Source organism: Lemur catta, chromosome 9, assembly GCF_020740605.2.
Source record: "Lemur catta isolate mLemCat1 chromosome 9, mLemCat1.pri, whole genome shotgun sequence".
Taxonomy (NCBI): Eukaryota; Metazoa; Chordata; class Mammalia; order Primates; family Lemuridae; genus Lemur; species Lemur catta.
In genome coordinates, this window is record NC_059136.1 from 26185987 (window position 1) to 26207903 (window position 21917).

General features: G+C 41.9%; 1 protein-coding gene across 4 annotated transcripts in view; it reads left to right on the plus strand.

Moving 5' to 3' along the window:
• The window catches only part of TRAPPC9 (trafficking protein particle complex subunit 9), a 600839-nt gene that overhangs the window by 71540 nt on the left and 507382 nt on the right, over positions 1-21917 (plus strand). For all 4 annotated transcript variants that reach the window (XR_006737185.1, XR_006737186.1, XM_045560810.1 and 1 more), the window contains one exon: positions 943-1086. Coding sequence is in view for 2 of the 4 variants with exons in the window: in XM_045560810.1 (XP_045416766.1) it covers positions 943-1086 (144 nt within the window). In the remaining 2 variants the exon portion in view is untranslated. The remainder of the gene's footprint in view (positions 1-942; positions 1087-21917) is intronic.

Genomic DNA, 21917 nt, shown 5'->3' on the forward strand with positions numbered 1-21917 from the left:
GTGGTGTGGGGGAGTATAGTGCAGTCTGTATCTTACCGTCCCAGCGTGTGGCTCTGCTCACCAGCCTGGTGTGAGCATTGCTGCAGCAGAGGTCCCTGGGGTCATCCACCAGGTCTGCGAAGTCTGGGTAGCTTGAGAGGGAGCCTGAGTCAGTGACTTATTTGAACCAGGGCCGATATGACCAAAACTCACATTTTAAATCTTTTCCCCCTTTTCCCCAAGACCCTCAAGTCCCTACATTCACAGCACTTTGTGGTGACTTGTTTGTTGTGGGTTCCTGTTACCACGTCTTCTTCATGAAAGGTCTTAAGGTGAAAAATATTTAAAAATAATAGTGTTGCCAGAAGGGAATGGAATAAATAAAACTCTATGATTACCTGCAGAGACAGTTTTCAATTGGCTGTGCCTCTGCATTCCCCACCTTTAATTTCAAACCTGCTAAACCATTTTGGAGGGAGCAGCCATGAGAGTTCATTGATAACTTTTTTCCCTAACTTAGCTATCTACTTTTCTGCACTTTTCTTAGACTTTAGAGAAATGTTGTACTTTCTAATTTACTGTCCTTGGTTATTGATGATTAAGATCAATCAAATATCAGTATTTTCTTGAAAAAAATTTATGTCTATAACTCAAATACATGCCATTGACAACATAATCTTTTGTTATAAGCTTGTTATAATTGTTTCAAAGCGGGATATTTTTGAAATTGTGTCTTTGCAGAAGAGAGGAACCATCATATAAAACCTATTTTAGCATATGAAAGACATGACGCTTTAGAGTTCTTTTCCAGGATCAGTAAACACAGGGGAAATATTTTATTGCTCTTTGAGTTTGATAGTTGGGGCATTTGTTTTCAAATTGTCAAGTTGTGCACATAACATTACCTGTATTTCCTGCACCCTCTTGAAGCACTTGTATGACATTTTGTTACTTCCACTGCAGGGACCCACCGAGGCTGGGCTGCTGTCCAGATGCGTTTGCTCCACGAGTTGGTCTACGCCTCGCGAAGAATGGGGAACCCGGCTCTCTCTGTCAGACACCTGTCCTTCCTCTTGCAGACCATGCTGGACTTCTTGTCAGACCAGGGTGCGTGAGTTCAACTATGATCTTTTTTTCCAAGGGAATATGAACGTGAGCACTCCAGACGCTGGTTCTCATAGACCTGGGTTTGGGTTTAGGTTGGTGGGTGATGCTGCCCAGTTCTTTGTGGTGAGAAGGTGCCATGTTCCCTGTGCCCAGCACCTCCCTTCTGCTTTCCTCTCAGGGTGCCCATGTGCTGCCTCCATCCTCCTCCTCCTCACCCTCTTTTCCTGGGACAGCCTCCCATGTGGCCTCCCCTCCTGCATTTGATAAAATGCAGATGTCAAAGTACAGCATTGGTATAGAGACGTGCACAGCTCATGAGAGTGCAGCTGAGTGATGGTCACAAAGTGGCCACCCTGTAACCGACACCCAGATCAGAAATGGAACATGACCAGATGCTCAGGGCCCTTTGTGCCCTTTTGTCACCACCCCTCCAGGGTAACTTCTGTCTTGCCTTTCAGAACCAAAGGCTAGGGTTGCTGGTGTTGGCTCCCATGGGGTTGCGCAGTATCTCTGTCCACATGCCAAGGCTGCTTTCCTCCTGGGCTTTTTCCTTGGTCATCTTCTCTTCTCATGCTATTCTTGGGTGTCATCTGCCTTTTGCATTTCAGTTATTATCTGTTTATTTCCAACCCAGCTTCTACCTCTGGCCCCACCTACATCTGTTTTGCTGCGGTGGGCCTTCTCCCCTGGGAGGCTGCCCAGGCACCTGAGAATCAGCACCTCTGACATGAGATGCAGCTGCCCCAACCCTGCTTCCTGCCTGCGCCACTTGCCATGGTCTGGTGCATGATGCCAGTGGGTTCTTGGGGCAGTGTTCCCTGATGTGGAGACTAATGTGTGGAAGGTTCATTGGGAAGGGAAGAGAAAGAGGCCAGAGTGGACAGAGAGAGAAGTTGGGCCTCAGACATCCCAAGGAGAGTCCCAAGCTGGGCTGGCCCTGCAGGGTTGTCCTGCCTTGTTCTGAGGGTGCTGGGCCTTTCTACTCCCTCTCTGACCAGCAGTTGCAGGCAGGTCACCCTTGGGAATGCACTTCTCCTCCACAGCTAGGGGATGTGGTCTCAGTGGTGCCAGTGGGGCCTGTGCAGCTGGGACGGCCCATTGGATAGACTCTTATTGTGTGGGGAGGGCCAGGTCATCATCCTACCTGGTCCTGGATGCCGCTGCTCCCGGAGGAGCATGATCTCAGATGCAGTGCCCTTTCCAGTTGAGGACAGCTGCTGAGGGCAGCACTCTTGCACCTGGGGGATCAGTCACTCTGTCCTGAAAGGTGGTCCACCACAGTGCTGGACTACCACTGCCACTGTCCAAGTGGGGACCCCATATGGCTCAACACCCCATCCTCTCTCCCCACATCCTGGCATCTACCAAGTTTTGTGCTCTTCTGGTTTTGCACAGTACATATTTCTCTCTATCTCTTTACCCATCGTTGTTCTCTGACTGTTCTCTCTTTCCTGTAATTGTAGCAGTCTCCTCTGGCTCCCAGGTAGTGTAGGGTATGTATCTCCTAGAGTGGTTATGAAGTTTAAATGCATTAATTCCTATCAAGCATTTATAACAGAACTTACACTGAGAACAAAATAATGGTTAGCTTCAAAAGTACTGAAGTTTGCATATGATTGCCTTTACAGAGAAGGGGAGAAGATTCATGTCATTACGTCAGTCTCACTTATTGTGTCCCAATATGCTTTCCAAAAATGGGAGAGGAAAGGGTTTCAGTCATAGCTATTACATAAAAAATAATATGGCATTGGTTTTTAGCAGAAAAAGAGTTGAGAATCCTGGCTTGCAGGATAAAGTTCCAACAGTACAGAATCTGACTGGATTTTTCTTGTGTAGTCTTGTCCTCCTCTGTGTCCCTGTGTGTCCTTATACTTTATTCAAACCAGGTGATGTGAACTTCACTCCTTGAATAGCACTTACGTCCTTCACACACCATTGTCTGAGCTCATAAAACCTATCTTCTAAGCAGCACCTGTTGAATCCTTTAAAAAAAATGTCAATTCTTCTAGAATGATTTCCATTGCCATTCCTATTAGAAATGAATTCTCTGTCCGTGAACTCCTGCAGCTCTTTGTTGATAAGGTTCTTAAAGCACTTACCACTTATGGCTATTTGCGTGCGGAGTAGCTGTTATTTTCTATTTAGGACTTTCGATGACGCTAACGAATTGGTGCTCTGACAGTGGCCCCCGCAGAGGGCTGTGTGGCTTCTCTGCACGTACTTGGTTTCTGTTGCCTTTGGTGTTGTGTTTGAATTGCATTTGTCTTCATCTTACCTGCAGAGTTCAGTCTGTGAGCAGCAAGATCACCCCGAAGCTGGCTAGATGACTAATTTGCACTTTGAAGTTTCTGTGAAGTGAGAGAACAGACTAAGACAAAGTTCCTGGAATGACCAGTCTCTCCTGGTGTGGGCTGCTGCTCAGGAGCGACATGGGTGGGGGTCTGTTTCTTACTTGCTCTTGTGAATTTTTGCTCCCCCTAATCCCCTGCGGGTGCCATCCACCTGCGCCTTTCCCCTGGGATTCATCAAACCTCCTTCCGTCCAGCAACTATCAAGAGGCAGCACCTGGACTCTGCATGTCTCTGACCCATGGCACACCCCTCTCCCCCTGTAACCATGACCCTGCTCTCTCCTGGTGCTAGTGTCCCCACACACCTCACATCCCAGTGCACACAGTCCTGCATAGCTGTAAGTTTTGGCAGTGTGGCCCTGCACCCTTCGCCTGAGCTGCTTATACCTCACCTGCCACATCTTGAACTTTTTTCCTCTTTGGTACACACCGTCCTCCCCACAGCAGGGCCTGTGTACCTCCCCTTTCTCTGTCCCTTGGTCTACTTTACCAAGTGACTCCTCTTGGTTCTGACTTTCTCTTGGAAGCCTTTTACAAGTCCTCATCTAGACCAGGTGCTCCTGTCATTTGCTCTCTTCCTTCATGTGTTTACCACAGTTATAATTCAATAATTAGCTGCGTATTTAGCTGGTCAATGCCTGCCTTCCCTTCAGAAGCTCCATAGGAGAAGGCCCTCTATATGCCTGGTCTCTTGTTCTGTCTCCAGCTCCTAGAGCTGGACCTGGCAAAAAGTAGGTGCTGGACATGTGCTTAGTGTGACTGATGTCCTCCCAGCCCAGCTGTAATCACGACTGCTTATGGGAAAGTTGATTCTGACTTGGATCTTTAGGCATTTTTCAAAAACACATTTTTTTTCACAGTGTGCATATATGTATATGTACAGTATATGTATGCTGCATTTTATATTTCTGTTGGATTTTGCATTTCTCAGGGGCACGGGTATATCTTCCCTTTGGGTGCCCTGCAGTTTTGTACAGGACAGTGGAAGCATTTAGTGCCTATGAAATGACTGAGCTCGTTTGCAGGATCTATACTTGGAGTGATCCATTCTACCCTTCTATGTCAGACTGACAAGCCCGACCTTCCCCACCCCAGACACGTGGGGCTTCATCCTGTTTGTATAAGAAAACACCAAGAAGTAGGTGATTTCTGCTAGCCCCAGTACTCGGAGGTTTATATTTTGTGTCCATGAAATGGCTGCAGGGAAGAACAAAGAGTCAGTGAGCACATCAGGTCTCTCTGTTACTTCTCTCTGTTGCTGTTTTCTTTTCTGTCAATAGCATTCATTTTCTGTGAACAAAAAGGCCCATGTGCCTGTGAGTGGAAGGGAATGTTTGCCCATCCACCCCTCTTCCTGTCAGGGGCTAAGAACAGCATCTTTCTTGAGGTAACAAAGAAAATCTGTACAATAAAAATATAGTGAGAGTTCTGGTTGATTCTTTAACAGTTTTCTTTTCCTCTGACTCTTGCCTTTCTCCTCCTTTTGTTCTTGTCCTGTTTATATTTTTAAGATTTGTTTACTTCTAAACCTATCATGTGATCATTCTCCTTATTCCTCATATGATCTTTCAGAAAGGGTGATTGCTGTGCCATATTTTTGAGTAATTGGACATTTCATAACAGGTCATATTGAAGGCTCTTTTAATGTATGCATGTAAAATATTTAAATTTAGAATATGATTGACATGACATATCTCACTGTGGCCTATGGTCTTGATGAGACCATTTGAAATACTTTCTGAAGTGAGCCCCGCATGACAGGTGAGGTAGTTAGAAGTGGTTCACCTGTCAGGCTCTGTGATCTCCTTCATGTGCTCAGGAATGGTCACTGCTTTTGTGGCCAGAGTCCTCAGGCAATGGCTCTTCATGCTTACCAGCCTTCATGCTGTGCTCCCTTCAGTGTGTCTTCTACACACTAGAATCCTGAAAATAGTTTTGTTTCTCTCTCTCTCTCTCTCTTTTTCTTTCTTTCTTTCTTTCCTTCTTTCTTTCTTTTTTTTCCTCTTTTTGAGATCTATCAGAAGTACCAGAGGAGAAAATACATTTAAAATCTGAGTTTGAATTAGTCATGGTAGGAACTTTTTTCTCTTGGTACTCACAGAGTTAGATTACAAGAGATTCGTCATCTTAGTTTGGACAACTGACAAAGCTCCAAGTGGACTCAATTAGATTTCAAATTAGGTGGTTTATGGGAATAGGGAGGAATAAAGATGACAATGATGTATTTCTTTCTAGGATTTTTTTTTGTATGTGTGTGGATTAATTCCCATTGATAATGCAGAGAATGAAATCAGCGTGCCTCCATGTTGCCTTTATTTTCGTTAGACATAGTTACTTTTTATTTCTGGTGGAAAGGCCAGGTAACTCTTTGCTCTAGAGGTGTAGAGTTCCCTCTTATCTTGGGAAGATGATGCATACTGTGATTGGTGGAGTGCTGCCTGTATATTTTTAGGTGACAGGAAGATTTGTTTGTCCATGAAGTGCAGACAGTATCCTGCTGGTTATTTGAGGTCATATTAATTAGTGATTTAAAGACACTTTGTTTAAAAGGAGAAGAACTTGGGACATTTGATACCCTTGAACAAATAACTGTCTCCTGAAAGGCCTGTGTGTAATGGTATTTGGTTAATTGGAGTCTTCTGAGAAAAGGACAAAAGTCAGGAGGGCTGAAAGGTTCTTTCCATTCACCTCAACCTCTAATTACTATAACCTCAGATCAATAATTAAATCCTTCCTAGGTCTCCATTTTCTCATTTGGACAACTGGGATGTGGCACTTCCTTGTGGCAGTTTGTTATGTTTTAATGATAGAAAATATAATTTATTGAATGACCTTTCTTCAGAAGAGCTTATGGTAGCACTCACAGACTTGATAATTAGCATTTCTAAGTATTGCTGCATTGAAATTAAGTGTGGAATAGAAGAGCAGTCAAGAAAGAAAAAAAATCATATGAGGCTTGAGGAGGGGGTCTGTCCAGCCTTCTTGTAATCGTGAACCTATGGTGGTTACTGGGAGTTGCAGAAGCATAATCTGGGGATGTGTCCCCCACATATACCTTCCAATATGTACAGATGAGCAAACCTACAGGATTTACATGAAAAGACTCTATGTTCCCCCAAGACTTTTGTCATATTTTGCAAGATAGGAGTACTAATTTGATGATTTGTAGAATTTTGTTTGGAGCCACACTATGTTACTTTTTACCGTCACTGGTACAGGGTCACCTTTGCAGAGGCTTCCTGACTGGGTGTGGGTACAGAGCTTCCATGGCGTTATGGCAGTAGATTAATGGAGCTGTCATCCTCTTAAGCTTCATGGTTGTGCATGCAAACCTGGTCCTGCGAACTGCATAAGAGTCTTTTAAAAGGACTCTTTTAAAAAAGGAAAGAGAAGGAAAGGTGATTCCTTCCTTTGTTAAAAGGTCTAGAGTGGTGTAGATCCATTCCCTGTAGCCTCCTCTGTTCTTACTCTCACATGTACCCTGTGTTTGGCCATATTAAATTCTTGATAGTTCTCCAAATACAACAGCATTTCTGTTTGGTTGCCTTTGTACATGCTGTTGCCATTACTGTCACATTGTCCAGGAATTCGTCCCCTCCATGACTACAGCAGTCCCCCTGCGAGCTCCTGATCCATATGCCTGGTCAGAGCTCCCACTGCTTTGGGCAGTGGAGTGGCTGGTCTCTTCCCCACTCAGCTAGCCTGTAAGCTCCTCAAGGACAGGAACTATCACTCATGTCTGGAGCAGCACCTGGTACCTTAAAGGCCTTGAATGCTGGTTGATTGAATGAAGGCTTCTGTCTCTCTAGGCCCACCCTCTGCTATGCTGCCAAATTGATATTTCTTCCAATTGGCTAGTTTAGAAATCTTTCTGTGGTTTTTGATCAGTCTTTTGAGCAGGGTTTGGCAAACTCTTGCCGATGGGACTGATTTTGATCCTTGCATTGGCTGTTCCAGGATGGGTTTTTAGTTGCTGATACCAGTTCTTGTGGAAAAGAAAAGGCTTGCTGCTTTGACATCAGATAACTTAAAAAGAGAGAAAGGGGAAAAATTAACTAGGTAAACTGTTTCAGGGATTGCAGTCAAAAGCCCCAGGTGAGAGGATATTGGACATGCTACTGCAAGTGAAGTGTGGTTAAAAAATGCATGCTATGAATAAGTCATGCCACGGCTGCAGTGAACAGACTGAGGGATGACAGAGAGGGACACTGCTGAGACTGGGGAGGGCCAGTGAATGAACTTGTGTTAAGGGTGGACCTTATCCTACAGCATTTCTGCTGTTACAATCATTTTATTGTGTTATGATGGTGAAGAGTACCATGTTCTTGCTAGTCTCGAGTATTGATGCTTTATTAGTAACATTTAAATTTCACATGGTTTCTAGGGATTGTCCTTGTTGGAATCTGAGGGATTTTGGCTTGCTTGTTTTCCTATAGTTCAGCATTTTGCTAGCGGACTCTGGGTAGATGGCGTTTCCTTGATAGCCTCTCCAAGCCTTAGTTTTTGCATCTACCTTACAGGATTGTAGTAAGGATTAGAGGTAACATACTTGAAGTGCCTAACAATTTGGTGTGAAGAAGGGTTCAGTAAATGTCATAGGATGGCATGGTTTTTCTCCTGGGCACTTGGGCATTAGCTCCTTGGTCAGAGATTGGTGGTTCTTTTGCCTGGGGCACCTTAAAAGGATCCTGAGAGAGAAATAGGAAACAGCAGACTGACCCCAAAGGGCTGGTAAATATGGATACGGTTCTTTTCTAGATGTGCTGATGTTATAGTTTGTATTACAGTATTATAATTAACAAGCCTTGCTGCTGGTCTCTGAAAAAAAGGATGAGGGGCAAGGGGGCAGACAGGTGGTATCACTGAGAAGTATTCTCCTGGCAATGAAAGTGCGTAGCATAACTGGAACTTGGGGAAAGACTTGGGTTTCATAGAGGGTTTCTCAGGGGGGCATGAGTACCTGGCCCAGAACAGCCGCTGCAATAAATTTTTTTTTTTTTAAACAACCAATTTCTGGGACCCCTGGGTCAGTCTCATCCTGTAGAGATAAGGGAGGAGGGTAGTTCCCTCCTTATGGAGGGGGGGAGGATAGGAATGCCGGTGTCTGCAGCTGTCTGTTAGATTTTACAACCTCCGAGGACTCTCCAGACTTCTGCGGCTATTGATTGACAAACCTCGGTTTTCCATTAACCACATTCCACTCTCTCCATACTTTTCTAGTTCCCACCTGGAAAAACCTAACACCTGTGTGGTGGGTACTTGCTTCAGGGTTTGGTTCTGCGTCCTCTTTGTCTCTGTTCCCACTTCCTGGGTGATTCCACTCAGTCATATGCCTTTAAAAGCCATTTAAAATGTACACTTCAGTTTTTTAGCACATTCACAGATATGTGCACCTATCGTGACAGTTTTAGAATATTTTTATCACTTTAAAAGGAAACCCTGTACCCTATAGCTATCTAGTGGCATGTGTTGGTTTTCGCATATTGTGAAATGCATAATTAATAATAAATGCTTTTTTTGGCTTTTCCTTTTTGTTTTTGTTAATACTGTGGTGAACATCTTCAGGCCTTTGGCTTTTTTAGCAGGAGAGATTTTGTTAGGAGAGGGCTTGTTGTTCAGCCATCTTGAATGTTTTACTGCTGTTGAAACATATTGCCAAATTGCCTTTTGAAAGGATGCGCTAATTATACAGCCGACAGCAGTGCTGCTAATTCAGTAAGGATAGAATGTTGCCTTATTGTTTTAATTTGTATTTTCTTGGTAACTTGCAAGGTTGGATTTTTTTCAATGTGTTTGTTTATTGTATCTCTTTTATGTGAAATTCCTCTACAGTCTTCTGATTGCGTTCTTGTCTCTTGCCTCATTGGAGTCTCACTGAAACTTCACTGGGGTTTGGTGGGGCAGGTGGTGTCCTGGCCGTAGCGCTGGCGAAATACCTAATATTTTGAGATGCTAACTAGGTAGTTTGCCCAAAGTCGTCCAGATATTCAACCGTGAGTGACAGAACATACTGGTACTTCTAGCCTTCCAACCCCTAATAGAGGGGCAGCATTTGTCATGACACCTCTTGATAGAGGTGTTTTTGTTTAGCTGTTTGAGCCAACAGCGTGTTCATGATGGCACGGTGCTACTGCCGCCTGCTGGTAGGGGTGATGATACGTGTTTACATTTCTTTGAAGGAAAAAACACTCATTGGTCTTGGAAACAATTTCAGAACAGCCTCTGATGGCACAAAGACTTTGTTTATGGAAAAGGAAGAAGTACCACCTTGAACATTATGGTAAATCTATAAAAATTGCTGTATCAGTCAGAGTTTGAGAGACATCTAAACATACTATTAAAAAGCAATTACTCTGACACTTGTTTACATGGTAAGGAAGACTTTATTTAAGACTGTTGCAGTAGGGATCACTTATATTGCAATAGAAGAGAAATATTGAACTCAGTTCCAAATACGACAAGGACAAGTGGGATTTAATGAGCAGAGTGAGGGAGTCAGTGAGTGGAAAACTGCTAAGAGGAGACATCAAGGGTTGGGAGATTCTAGCTACACTCTAGCAGGGATATTAAAGGTGGGGGAATTATTGCTAAGCTGACTTCACAGAATTGTTGCTAAAACTGGACTAGGCAGGCTGAGGACAGGGCCCAGGGACAGGCCTAATCAGAAAGAGGGCTCACAGGAGCCTGTCTAAGGTTGGATCAAGGAGAGAGTCATCAATACATATGGAGACACATATGCACACTGTTCCTCACTGTATGTACATATATGTATTGTTCCTTACTGTTATATACATATACATACAGTTATATGCGTATACAAAGTGTTTCTTATGGGATATGGGCTTGTGCACTTGTGGGAGCGGCTTCCTGGGCTGTGTGAAGCAGTTGTTCCTGTGTCTGCTGCTGGATCCTGAAGGCCTATGGCAGGCAGTCAGGCAGGGAAGGTGCATGTGATGTGGGGGAATCAAGGACAAGCTGGAGCTGGAGAGGCTGAGCTGGACCCCACGAGGCTGGTCTGGAACCCATGCCAGTTTCTCCCTACCTCCCAGCCTCCAGCTCTGATGGCGGGGCTCCTGGAGGAGAGGCTAGCACCATTTGATTCTGCATTAAACACACACCTGGCCCAGGAGCCGGAGGAGCCTTGGGGGGCACTGCACCGTGTGGGTGAGTGTGCCCTGCTCTGAGCTAGGCACAGAGGCAGCCTCACCCCCTGCCTCCCAGGTCTCATGCAGCGTGCTGACTCAGCCATGCAGGGAGGGGACCTCGGAAGTGTCATTCCAGCTTAGTTAAGTGGACACATGGTGAAGATTTTAATTTCTGGTGTGAATCCCAAGTTCACTTTCAGGGAGCAGGAGATAAATCTCCATCAAGAAAAAGCATTTATTTTTCTTGCATCTCCCTATAGAATATTTGATATTTTGCTTATTTTTGACACCTGGAACAACTTTTTGTTTTGTTTTCTCTTTGGCAAGTATATACTTATGGGTTAGATGGGTTATACAGGAATATTAATAATAATTCTTCTCTTCCTCCTTTTCTGCCCTCCTCCTTGGATTGAAAAATATTGATCTGATATTATATGATACTTTCTGAATGAGAATGAATTGTACAGTGAAGAGGATAAGAAAAAATAAACTTAACTAATTCCTTTAAAAATCTTGGTCTTTACAAGTAAGATAGAGGTGTTTGAGTTGTGAGTGTGATTATAGTAGACCCTTAGGACTCACAAAGGATGCATTTTGAGGGTTGCAGGAGCGCTGTTCAGATAAGGGACAAGGAGGATAAATGACATTTACGTAGGAGAGACTCTCTCTACCTCCTTTCCACAAATGATTATTGATCATCTCTCATAAGTTGGGTGCTATGCTAGGTCCAAGCAGTATAAGAGGAGTGTAGTTTATCCGAGAGGGACTGGCTTGGATTCTTTTGGACCAGGGAAACAGTTAAATGGGAAGCCAAGGTTTGCTGCCTTCCATGCTCATCCCTAGCCCTCCCTTAGACAAGGTACTGCAGGGTTTTTAGATGTTTTAGGTTCCTTAGGTAGAAGGCTTAATTTAAACTTGTTACCATCCTATCTTGGATGTCTGAGCATGGATTTGAAGGTGGGGAGATCTGGCTTGGGATGCTAGGATGACCACTTACTGCTTCTGTTTCCTTAATACTCCCAATCCCTTAGAGCCCTTTGGGTTGTCCCTTTGAGGCTGTCCCTGGGACTATTCAAAATCCCCAGCTCTTTATAAAGGGTGCATTCTCAGGATTTATTACTTATATTTTTAAAGAAACTCTTCAGAGTTTATGGTGCCAGTACCAGGGCCCCACTCTGGACCTATCAAGTCAGAGTCTCTGGCCCAGGACCCAGGAGTCTGTAGTTCGTGAGAACCAGAGAGATCAGGACAGGAGGTATGCACCATGGTCTGAGATACAGGCTTTGAGAATTAGAAATTATTAGTGGAGTATTTTTAACTGAGGCCTTTTCTGGGTCTTCACCTATTTCTGAAAACCAGCCCCCTCCTTTCCCCTCCTTAGTCATTATTTGATTAGTTAAGAAGTAAAATGCAGAGAATCATCATTGCGGCCTTCATCACTTTCTGAGGAATTTCTGCATCCTTTCCTGGCCCTACTTCTGTGTGTGGCAGTATTTCCCAAGTCAAATTCATCACGTGGGCCCAATGAGATTTCTCATGGTTCATACACTTATATGTATGAAAAGTCATGCAAAACAATACAAGTATATTACCTTTGGTTATAGATTCAGAGAATTGCTTTTATTGAAAAGAAGGATGCTGAGGCTAGCATGGCAATCTGTGGTTGCTGATGCCATGTGCTGCAGCCCAACAGTCATCTCCTGGGGAGCTCAGGTCGTGAGGCTGCGCTGAACACTGCCAAGTGCAGGACCAGAGGGTCTGCAGACTCTGCCTCCGTCTCCCACCCCATACTGCTTTTCACTTACCACAGTTTTGTGAATTGTACTTTTCTGGTCATCATCTTTTATAATTCTGAGTATTTTAATATGTGTTCTTTACTTTTTTTGAATTTAAGTAAATTATAAAATAGTATTAGAAGCAAGAATGCATTATTTTGTTAGATTTTGGTATCAGAGGTTATGAGTAAAATAACATTACCATAATTATCGAAAAGCCACCTGTTATATGGACTAATAAACTAAAACATATGGGGTTTGGGTTTAAGGCCCTACCTGCTGTATTTTGTATTTTGTTCCCATTATGAAGTACATGCAGACTTCACATTTGTGTTTTTGCCCCTTAGCTTCATATAGCAAAGCATAAAGAGCTACAATATGTATTAATACTTTGGCCAAAGATGAAGGACTTGATTTTTATATTGCTAAGGACATATATATTTTTTTGCTTCCTGTTTTCTATTCCTGACATGCTTTTTCCCCTCTTGTGTTTTTATCCCAGATGGTGTATATGTTTTCTTTGGGAGATTTGATTTGATATATTTCATTTTTCACCTGGGTTGGGGAGAAGGGAAGTATACATATGAATTGTTGTATTATAAAGAATCCTGGTGGGAGTTCTTCAATACAGGGGTATAATTTGTTTCCATTGCAATTTATATTGTCCCTTTTGTTCAGAAACCGAAGGGACTGAACAAACCCCAGCAGAAAGGAAGGGAAGCTTTTGACTTACTTTTAGGTCTATGTTGAAAACATAAATACTGTGTAGTAAAACATAATAAGTACCTGCTAATAAAATAAATTCTTGGTAGAGAAACCACACATGTAAAATAATGAGGTGAAGAAAAACTATCAGTATGTCAAAAATCCCAAATATATTAGTAGATTTACTAGTTATGGGAAAATACTAATTTGTCAAGTTTTAGGTGAACCAAAATAGAACATCCCAGAGTGGTATCAAAAGGGGCCTTTTGCAATTTATTGAAGGATTTAGTCTCTGTAGGACAATGTGGCTCCAAATGGTGAGGTTTTTTTTAGCAGTGGAGTAGAATCCTGCTTTTCTGTTTACTTGTCCACCATTTGCTGTGCAAAGTGCCAAGACACCATTGCCAAGGCTAGACTTTGACATGTTTGTTGTGGAATATGACAACTCATCCTAAGGGATCTCTCTGTTTTCCAAGTCTCCCCTTTCTTGCCTGTCCTCCACCCAGATGATAAGATGATCTTTCTAAAGCAGGTATTAATTTGTAGCAATCCTCTGCTCTGGTCATGTCAAAGGCTTCCCACTGCTTGCAGGAATACAGTCTGAATGCCTTCGCTGCTTGTGCAGTGTTGTTTCAGTCTGGACCCAGACCATCTCCTTAGCCTCCTCCTAGGCAGGAGACCTAGCTGCTGTTCCCAGAACAGATTCTGTCTGTTCATATCCTGTGTGTTTCCTTAGCTTCCCACTACACAGGATGGAGCGCTAACCTCCCTCTCCCCTAATACCTTTCCTTGATACCTTCAGTAGAAAAACATTTCTTTCTTTCCAAAGTTTCCCCCCCACATGTATAATATATAACAGTGTTTATCACATTGCATATTAATTTTTAGTTTTCCTGCACGTGGACTGCATATGTAAAGGCTGGACAGCTGGAATTGAGTCTTTCTGTTTTTTTTTTTTTTTTTTAAAACCCCAGGCTTGCACAAAGTCTGGCTCGTAGAGGCTCAATAAATGCTTGTTAAATCAAATTGCCTTGTTTTTCTCTGGCATTGTTTCCTCATCAGTAACATGAGCATTCATACCTATCTTGCTGTGCTGTTGTGAGGGTTAGAGACAACGTATATATCAAGAGCCTGATGTGTGCATAATGTGTGCTCAGTAAATAATAATTGTTGTTGTTTATATTGATTTGTTCGTGACTTCCAGAAGAGTGTTTTGACATATGCTGTTCTTAAACTGAAGAGGCTACAATTTTCTATTTTGATGATGTATGCATCTCATTCATGGGGTAGTTGAATGACCTTGGCCAAGATGCTGAACGTTCCTGGGCCTGGGCTGTGGAGTGTGTAGAAAGGGGACACAGATACTTTATTTTGGCAGAGGAGTATAGGGGCTATGATCTTTGGACTCAGACAGAGCTGGGTTTGCATCTCTGCTTTCCTTCTTATTAAATGTGACCTTTCACGATTTACTGACAAAAGTAAGCCTGGTTTTCAACTGTAAAATTAAGAGGCTAGTGTCTGGTTAGCTGAGGGATTATCAGAAATAATGCGTATCAACTTCTTGGCATAGTGCCTGCAACAGCAGAGGCTCAGGGAGAGTTGGCATCTTCACTTCCTTTACCTGCTTGACGGGTGGCTGTTTTCCCCTGAGGATGCTGTACAGCGCTTTCTACCTTCAACGTTTACATATCTTTAAGCTTTTAGTGGGTATTATCAAAAGTTCTAGGAGAGAGTAACCAGCTAATAGTATAAAAAGATAGTTTCTCAGCAGGATTTTATTCAGGTGGGAACAGATGGGGGAACCTTTATTTTTGGCTATGTCTGACTCTAATCTTTACGTGACCAATTTTGTTTAAAAAATGTTTATCTCAGTGGTATGCTCGCAGGTACTTGTTTATTGCTAAGTGTGACTTCAGTGATCAAAATGTAGGTATCTCTGTATCAGGAATGTGTGAGAGTAAGATAAGCAGAATTTCTGATTATTGAATTCAAGCCAAAATGAAATGGTAGGGTTTTCACAGGGAAGTACTGGATCTGAAAATTGGAATCCACTGGAAAAGGTCATGCGGCTTTATAGACCAGGACTGCGGGTCTTTCTTGGGGTTTGGCATGGTTTTTCTGGACAGAGAAAAGGATGAGTAGTCAGGAGGTGAGGTTTCACCCACGTGTGACCTCTCCTCTCTGGCCTTTAGTTTCCGCCTTGATAAAAAAATGTAGAAATTAGACTAAGTGATCACTTGCATATGTTCATTCATTTGTCAGATAGCTCTGTATTAGATACTGAATCTGGGATTTGATTTAGAATTTTGAATCTGTTAATATTTTCTGTCACTTCAATGTGAGGAGTTGAAGATACACTGTAAAAACTTACTGAGCACCAAAGAGGACACGTAACCTGGAATAGTTACAGCAGTTGCTTTCAAGCTTTCTGATCGTCACCCATAGCAGGAAGTAAATAGTTTGTGTAAAACCAAGCGTTTCATGCAGTGACATCTGTTCTTGCTCTGTGTGGTATACTTGTTAGCCTGCTAACCGCAACAAGGTGCTGTAACAAAGTGCCACTTTGTTACAGGATGGAGCACTAACCTCCCTCTCCCCTAATACCTTTCCTTGACTTCAGTAGAAAAACATTTCTTTCTTTCCAGAGTTTTTCCCCCACATGTATAATATATAACAGTGTTTATCACATTGCATATTAATTTTTAGTTTTCCTGCGTGTGGACTGCATGTGCAAAGGCTGGACAGCTGGAATTGAGTCTTTCTGTTTTTTTTTTTAAACCCCAGCCTTGCACAAAGTCTGGCTCATAGAGGCTCAATAAATGCTTGTTAAATCAAATTGCAGCTTCCACAGCAGACATTTATCTCTCACAGTCCTGGAGGCCAGAAGTCTGAGATCAAGGTATCAGAAGGGTTGGTTTCCTTTGAGGCCTTTCTCCTTGGCCTGTGGATGGCTGTTGTCTTGATGGGTCTTCACATGGTCTTTCCTCTGTGCATGTCTGTGTCCTGATCTCCTCTTCTTATAAGGACACCAGTCAGGTTAGGGCCCACCCATAAGACCTCATTTTACCTTAATTATCTCTTTACATAACCTATCTCCACATATGGCCACATTCTGAGGTACTGGGGGTTAAGACTTCAACGTAGGAATTTGGGGGAACACAATTCAAGCCCTAACATGTACTGTGATCTGTCTTGTCCACTCTATCCCATCCCATCCCATGGGATGCTGTTCACTACCCGCTAAATTGATTTATGAACCTCAGAGAGGTCACAGTAGCTTATTGTAGGTTATGCGCTTGGATTGCGCTTTCAGAAGTGGTGATGGAATTGGCATATTTGGAATGAGTCAGCTGAATACCTCCCCAGTGTCTCTTGTGACCAGTGGTCTGTATTTGTTAAGTCTGTTTATACATGTGATGTGTGAACAGAATACAGTTAGTTGGCCCATGGAGCCATTGAATCTTGCTAGTTTCCTGCTTCAATGATCTGAGAGAGAAGAAGAAGGCATCCGTTCAGGCTTTTCTGGATATCATTTTAAAAAAGAGATTGATTTTAATTCAAATTCATAATATTTGTTTAGCAACTTCCAAGTGGAAGGGACTTAGGGGAAGAAACGGCATATCCGTTAGTAAAATAAAATACAGAGACTCTCTTTAAAATGTTTAGAGTTTATCTCCTCTCTGACTGTGTACAAGTAACCCCCTTTTTCAGGGGAACAGACTCTGTACTCAGTCCACAGGAGTCCAGCCTGATCTTGGAGTCCATCCAAGAACACCTACGGCAGACTGCAGGATGCCAGGCTTTGGCTGTTTATGAGCAGCAATGAGGGTCTGAGGGTTCATCTCTCAAATGATTAAATGAGACACTCCATAGTCTCCCAGTTCCTATCTCTAGATCCCAGTTCCAGCAGCAAACCTCGCAGCACTGCTGTGTGCTGAGTGCTTACCATGTGTCCGGTGCCTACGGCTCCACTTGGCACCAAGCAGCCCATTGTGCCATATGAGTAAGTGGGCTCAGAGCAGGTAGATCCGCTGCCCACACCTGTGCACCATGTGGCAGAGCCAGAGGGAGGTTTGCGTGTGGATCTGCGAGGCTCAGATCCACGTGCTCTCTCTGATTTGTTCTCTCTCTTGCTGACGGCCTTGTTCTCAGCCTGAGCTTTCAGTGTCTGCATTCCAGATTGATGGGTCCTGATCCTCTCATCCTGTGGCTCATGTCACAATCCTGGCCTGCTGAAGCTTGATAAATTAATTTTCTCTCTTGCCCAGCCAATATTTATCTTCTTAGAATACTCTTCCTGTTCTGTCTTTCCTCAGATGCAACACCTTCAAGATATAGAGAAAAATATGACCAGCCTTTGCCTTAAGAGGGTTTCTGGATCCTGAGAGTCTATATGACAGTGGCTGTTAGGCACATTCTGTATGCTGGGCCCTGGTGTGTGTGCCTTTACACGTATGAACTACGTTATTCCTCACAGTTGCCTGATGAGGGTAGCTACTATTATCAGGCTTATATTATGAGGAGGAAATTGAGGCATGACAAGAGTAGCTGTCTCTGGCCTCCTAGGTGGTGTTTGGAAGAACTGGGTTTACAGCCTGGTCGTCTGGCTCTGCAGCACATGCTGTGCCTGCTGTCTGTGGTGTCTCCAATGGTCCACGTGCACTCACTAAATGTTGGATCTCGTTGTCCAACACTGACAAGGAGCTGAGCCTACTGAAGGGTGTGTCAGCCAGCATCAGATACCACACCTCTAGTTTGTTTTGGTCCCAAGGAGGTTATCTATCAACTTAGTTACAATTGTCATTTGTTTGTAAGACAAGGATTGGGTGAGATATAAGATGTCAGATTTAATTCATTCAGCTACTCCTTCATTTCATCACCAGCTTATTACTTTGCTACTCAGCTCAAAGAAAATACATTAAAAGTTTGCCATTCATTAGTGTCCAAGCTGATGGGAACTTGGGCTGGGTAAGATTGTGCTTTACTGGGGCCTTGATCTTGATGAGGTGGACCCTCAGTCTCTCATTTTACTGCATTCCTTGAGGGTAGGGAAGGGCAGGAAATGAAAGAAGTGATGCATTTTCCAAATATTTCTAGTGGTCCTCAGTTTTGACATTGTCTTTCTCTGACTCCCAGTTCATACCAGCTCTCTCATTTGCTGCAAAGCAGAGAGTGGTGTAGCCAGAGGCAATCCAGGATTGGGGATCTGTAGCTGGAGTGCAGCCACAACTGGGAACAGTAGCATATCTATAAAAAACTCTGATGATTTATGGGCATTTATGAGTAAAGCTCTTGGCATATTCAAAATATACTTTCTTTAACAAAAATTTGCTCATGATTTTACATAGTTTTACCTCCATTCCTGACCTCTGAGCTTCAGTTTCCAAAGGAAGGCTGGGTTGTCTCCTAAGTCTCATAGGATCCTAAAGTTACTATATCCTCAGGTTAATAAAGATATTTATTATCTTTTCTTCCCATGTTTCCTGTTTGAGTTAAGGATGTCACCATTTTCTTAGTCTTGGATGTGTAAAACTTTTGGAGTCATCCTCAAATTATCCTACTTATCTTCTATCCTATTAATTGTTTGTCCATTCTAATGCTTGAGTTTATTTCATATAGGATGATTCTTCTCCCTTCCACAGTCATGGCCCTGGTTCAGACTTTCATCTACAACTTGGATTAGTGTAGTAGAGTCTCAACATCATGTCCTGTTTTCTGATTTTGCTCCTTCCAGTCTGTTCTCACTGAAGCCAGAATTGTCTCCTTAGAACACGAGCTCAGTCATATTCTGTTCCTTAAGAACCTGCAGTGATTGCCCTCATCTGTCTAGTAAAATCTCTACCATTCATAATTTGATTCAAACAATTTTTTAGGCTAATTCCATACTTTCTTCATCTACACAATCTGTTTCATATACACTGGACATTTTTTGCTCTTTAAGTGTATCATATGGTTTCCATGCTATGCCAATTATTGCATGCTCTGTCCTTGTATTTTCCCTATTTTTTCTGTTATTAAGAAATTAACAATTTATTCCTCTTTACCTCCTTATTGTCTTGGTTAGGTCTCAATTCAGCATCATTTCATTATATCCTAGGAGTAATTTACCCATCTGATTCCCTCACTAAACTACAGACTCCTTGGGGACAGCGACCATGTCTTATTTACCTTTTATCTTTCATCATTTTGGTCAATGCAGGTGGAACTGATTTGATTTAACATTGCCTCTCCTGAATTATTTCCTAAAATGTATTAACTGAAACTCCATCAGGCGTAGAATGAGACAAAGGAATTACATGATTATACTGTTGTCCTTGAAGAGATGGGAATCCAGCTGAATGATTTAAGATAGGGATATTTCTTGCACAGGGTGGATATTCAATATTTGCTCGTCAAATGAATGTTGAGTGAAATGTGAAATAGATTTAGGAGAAAGGGAGATGGCTGAACATATTCCAAATGAGAGGCTGTGGTGGGGAAGTGGAAGACACACACTGAACTAGAGGTGAGATCTTTCTAAGCTTCACTCTCCTCATCTGTAAAATAGGGATAACAATGGCACTTCTTTTGTAAGGTTTTTGGGGACCATTTAATGAGGTAAATATGTAAAGTTCTTGGCACAGTGCCTGGCATATAGTAAGTCCTCATTAAATGTCATTGCTGTTGTGGCTGTTGTTTGTAAGCATGGCCAAGAACATCTGTGTTCTAGGAAAAGCTGTAAATGTCCTTACTTTAAACTTCAGCTTTGTAAAAATGAAGGAACCTCAAAGTTTCCTTACTCTACTGACATTTTATGATACTATGTTCTTCACTCATATGGAGCATTTATAAACAAACCCTGATTTTTCCTTAGAAAACTTTTTTCAGACTTTAATTTTAAGCATTTAAAAATAGTTTTCATTATACAAATAATGGGTATTCCTTTTAGAAAGTTTGGAAAACATAAACAGATAGGAAAAATTATGCATAATCCTGCATAGGCAAGCACTGTTACTTTATAGTGTATTTCTTTTGTATTGTATTCTATTTGTTTTAGTTGGATTCATTTTATAAACTGAATTTATTTTGTAAATATTTTATATTCCTGATTTTCCATACAGTATAACATTTTCTGTATTATTTCAGCCTCTTTGTGAATGTCATTTTTAATGATTGTACAAATTTGCATTATGTTACTGTACCATAGCTTATGTTACTGTACCATAGCATTACTTTGTAGTTGGATGTGCAGATTCTAATTACTTATCAAGTCTTTATTCTTTTATTTTAAAAAAATTAAAAAATTTGTTTTATTATTATTTTCAATCGACATAATTGTACATATTTATGGGGTACAGAATGATGGTTCAATACATATGTACAATATGTAATAATCAAACCAGGGTAATTTGCAAATCCATCACTTAAAACATTTATCATTTCTTTGTGTTGGGAAATTCAAAATCCTTTCTTCTACCTATTTGAAAATATACAAAAATTGTTGTTAACCGTAGTCACCCTACTATGCATTAGGATACCAGAACTTATTTCTCCTATCTAACTATAACATTGTACCTGTTGTCCAACATCTCCCCTTCCTCCTTTCCCCACACACTCCCCAGCCTTTGGTAACCTCGATTCTACTCTCTGCTTCTGTAAGATCAACTTTTTAAAATCCCACACATGAAGGAGATCATGCGATATTTGTGTTTCTGTACCTGGTTTATTTCGCTTAACATAATGCCCTCCAGGTTCATCCACATTGCCACAAATGACAGGATTTCATTCTTTTTTATGGCTGTGTAGTATTCTACTGTGTATGTATGCCACATTTTCTTTATCCATTCATCTGTTGATGGGCACTTCAGTCGGTTCCATATCTTGGCTCGTGTGAATAGTGCTGCAGTAGACATGGGAGTGCAGATATCGCTTCATACCTTTGGAGATATGCCCAGTAGTGGGAATGCTTGATCATGTGGTAGCTCTAGTTTTAGTTTTTTGAGGAACCTTCATAGTGTTTTCCATAATGCTGTACTCATTTACATTCCCATCATTAGTATATGAGTTCCTCTTTCTCCACATCCTTGCCAGAATCTGATAATTTTTGTCTCTTTGATAACAGCCATACTAACTGGGGTAAGATAATATCTCATTGTAGTTTTGATGTGCATTTCTCTGATGATTAGTGATGTTAAATATTTTTTCATATATCTGTTGGCTGTTTGTATATCTTCTTTTGAGGAATGTCTGTTCAGACCATTTGCCCATTTTTAGATTAGATTATTTGGGGCTCTTTTGCTGTTGAGTTTCTTGTATATTCTGGTTATTAATCCAGAATTAATGTTGGATGGATAGTTTGCGTATATTTTCTCCCATTCTGTAGGTTGTCTCTTCACTCTGTTGATTGTTTCCTTTGCTGTGCAGAAGCTTTTTAGTTTGATATAATCCTATTTGTCTATTTTTGCTTTTGTTGACTGTACTTTTGAGGTCTTATCCATAAAATCTTTGCCCAGACCAATGTCCTGGAGCATTTCCCCTGTGCTTTCTCTTAGTAGTGCAATAGTTTTGTGCTTCAGTAGTTTCAATTTAAGTCTTTAATCCATTTTGAGTTGATTTTTGTATGCAATGAAAGATAACTGTCTATTTTCATTCTTCTGCATGTGGATATCCAACACTATATTGAAGAGACGGTCTTTTCCCCAATGAATGTTCTCAGTGCCTTTGTCAAAAATCAGTTGGCTGTGAATAGGTGGCTTTATTTGGGAGTTCTGTATTCTGTTCCACTGGTTTATGTGTGTGTTTTTATGTCAGTACCATGCTGTTTTGGTTGCTATAGCTTTGTAATATATTTTGAAGTCAGGTAATGTGATGCCTCCA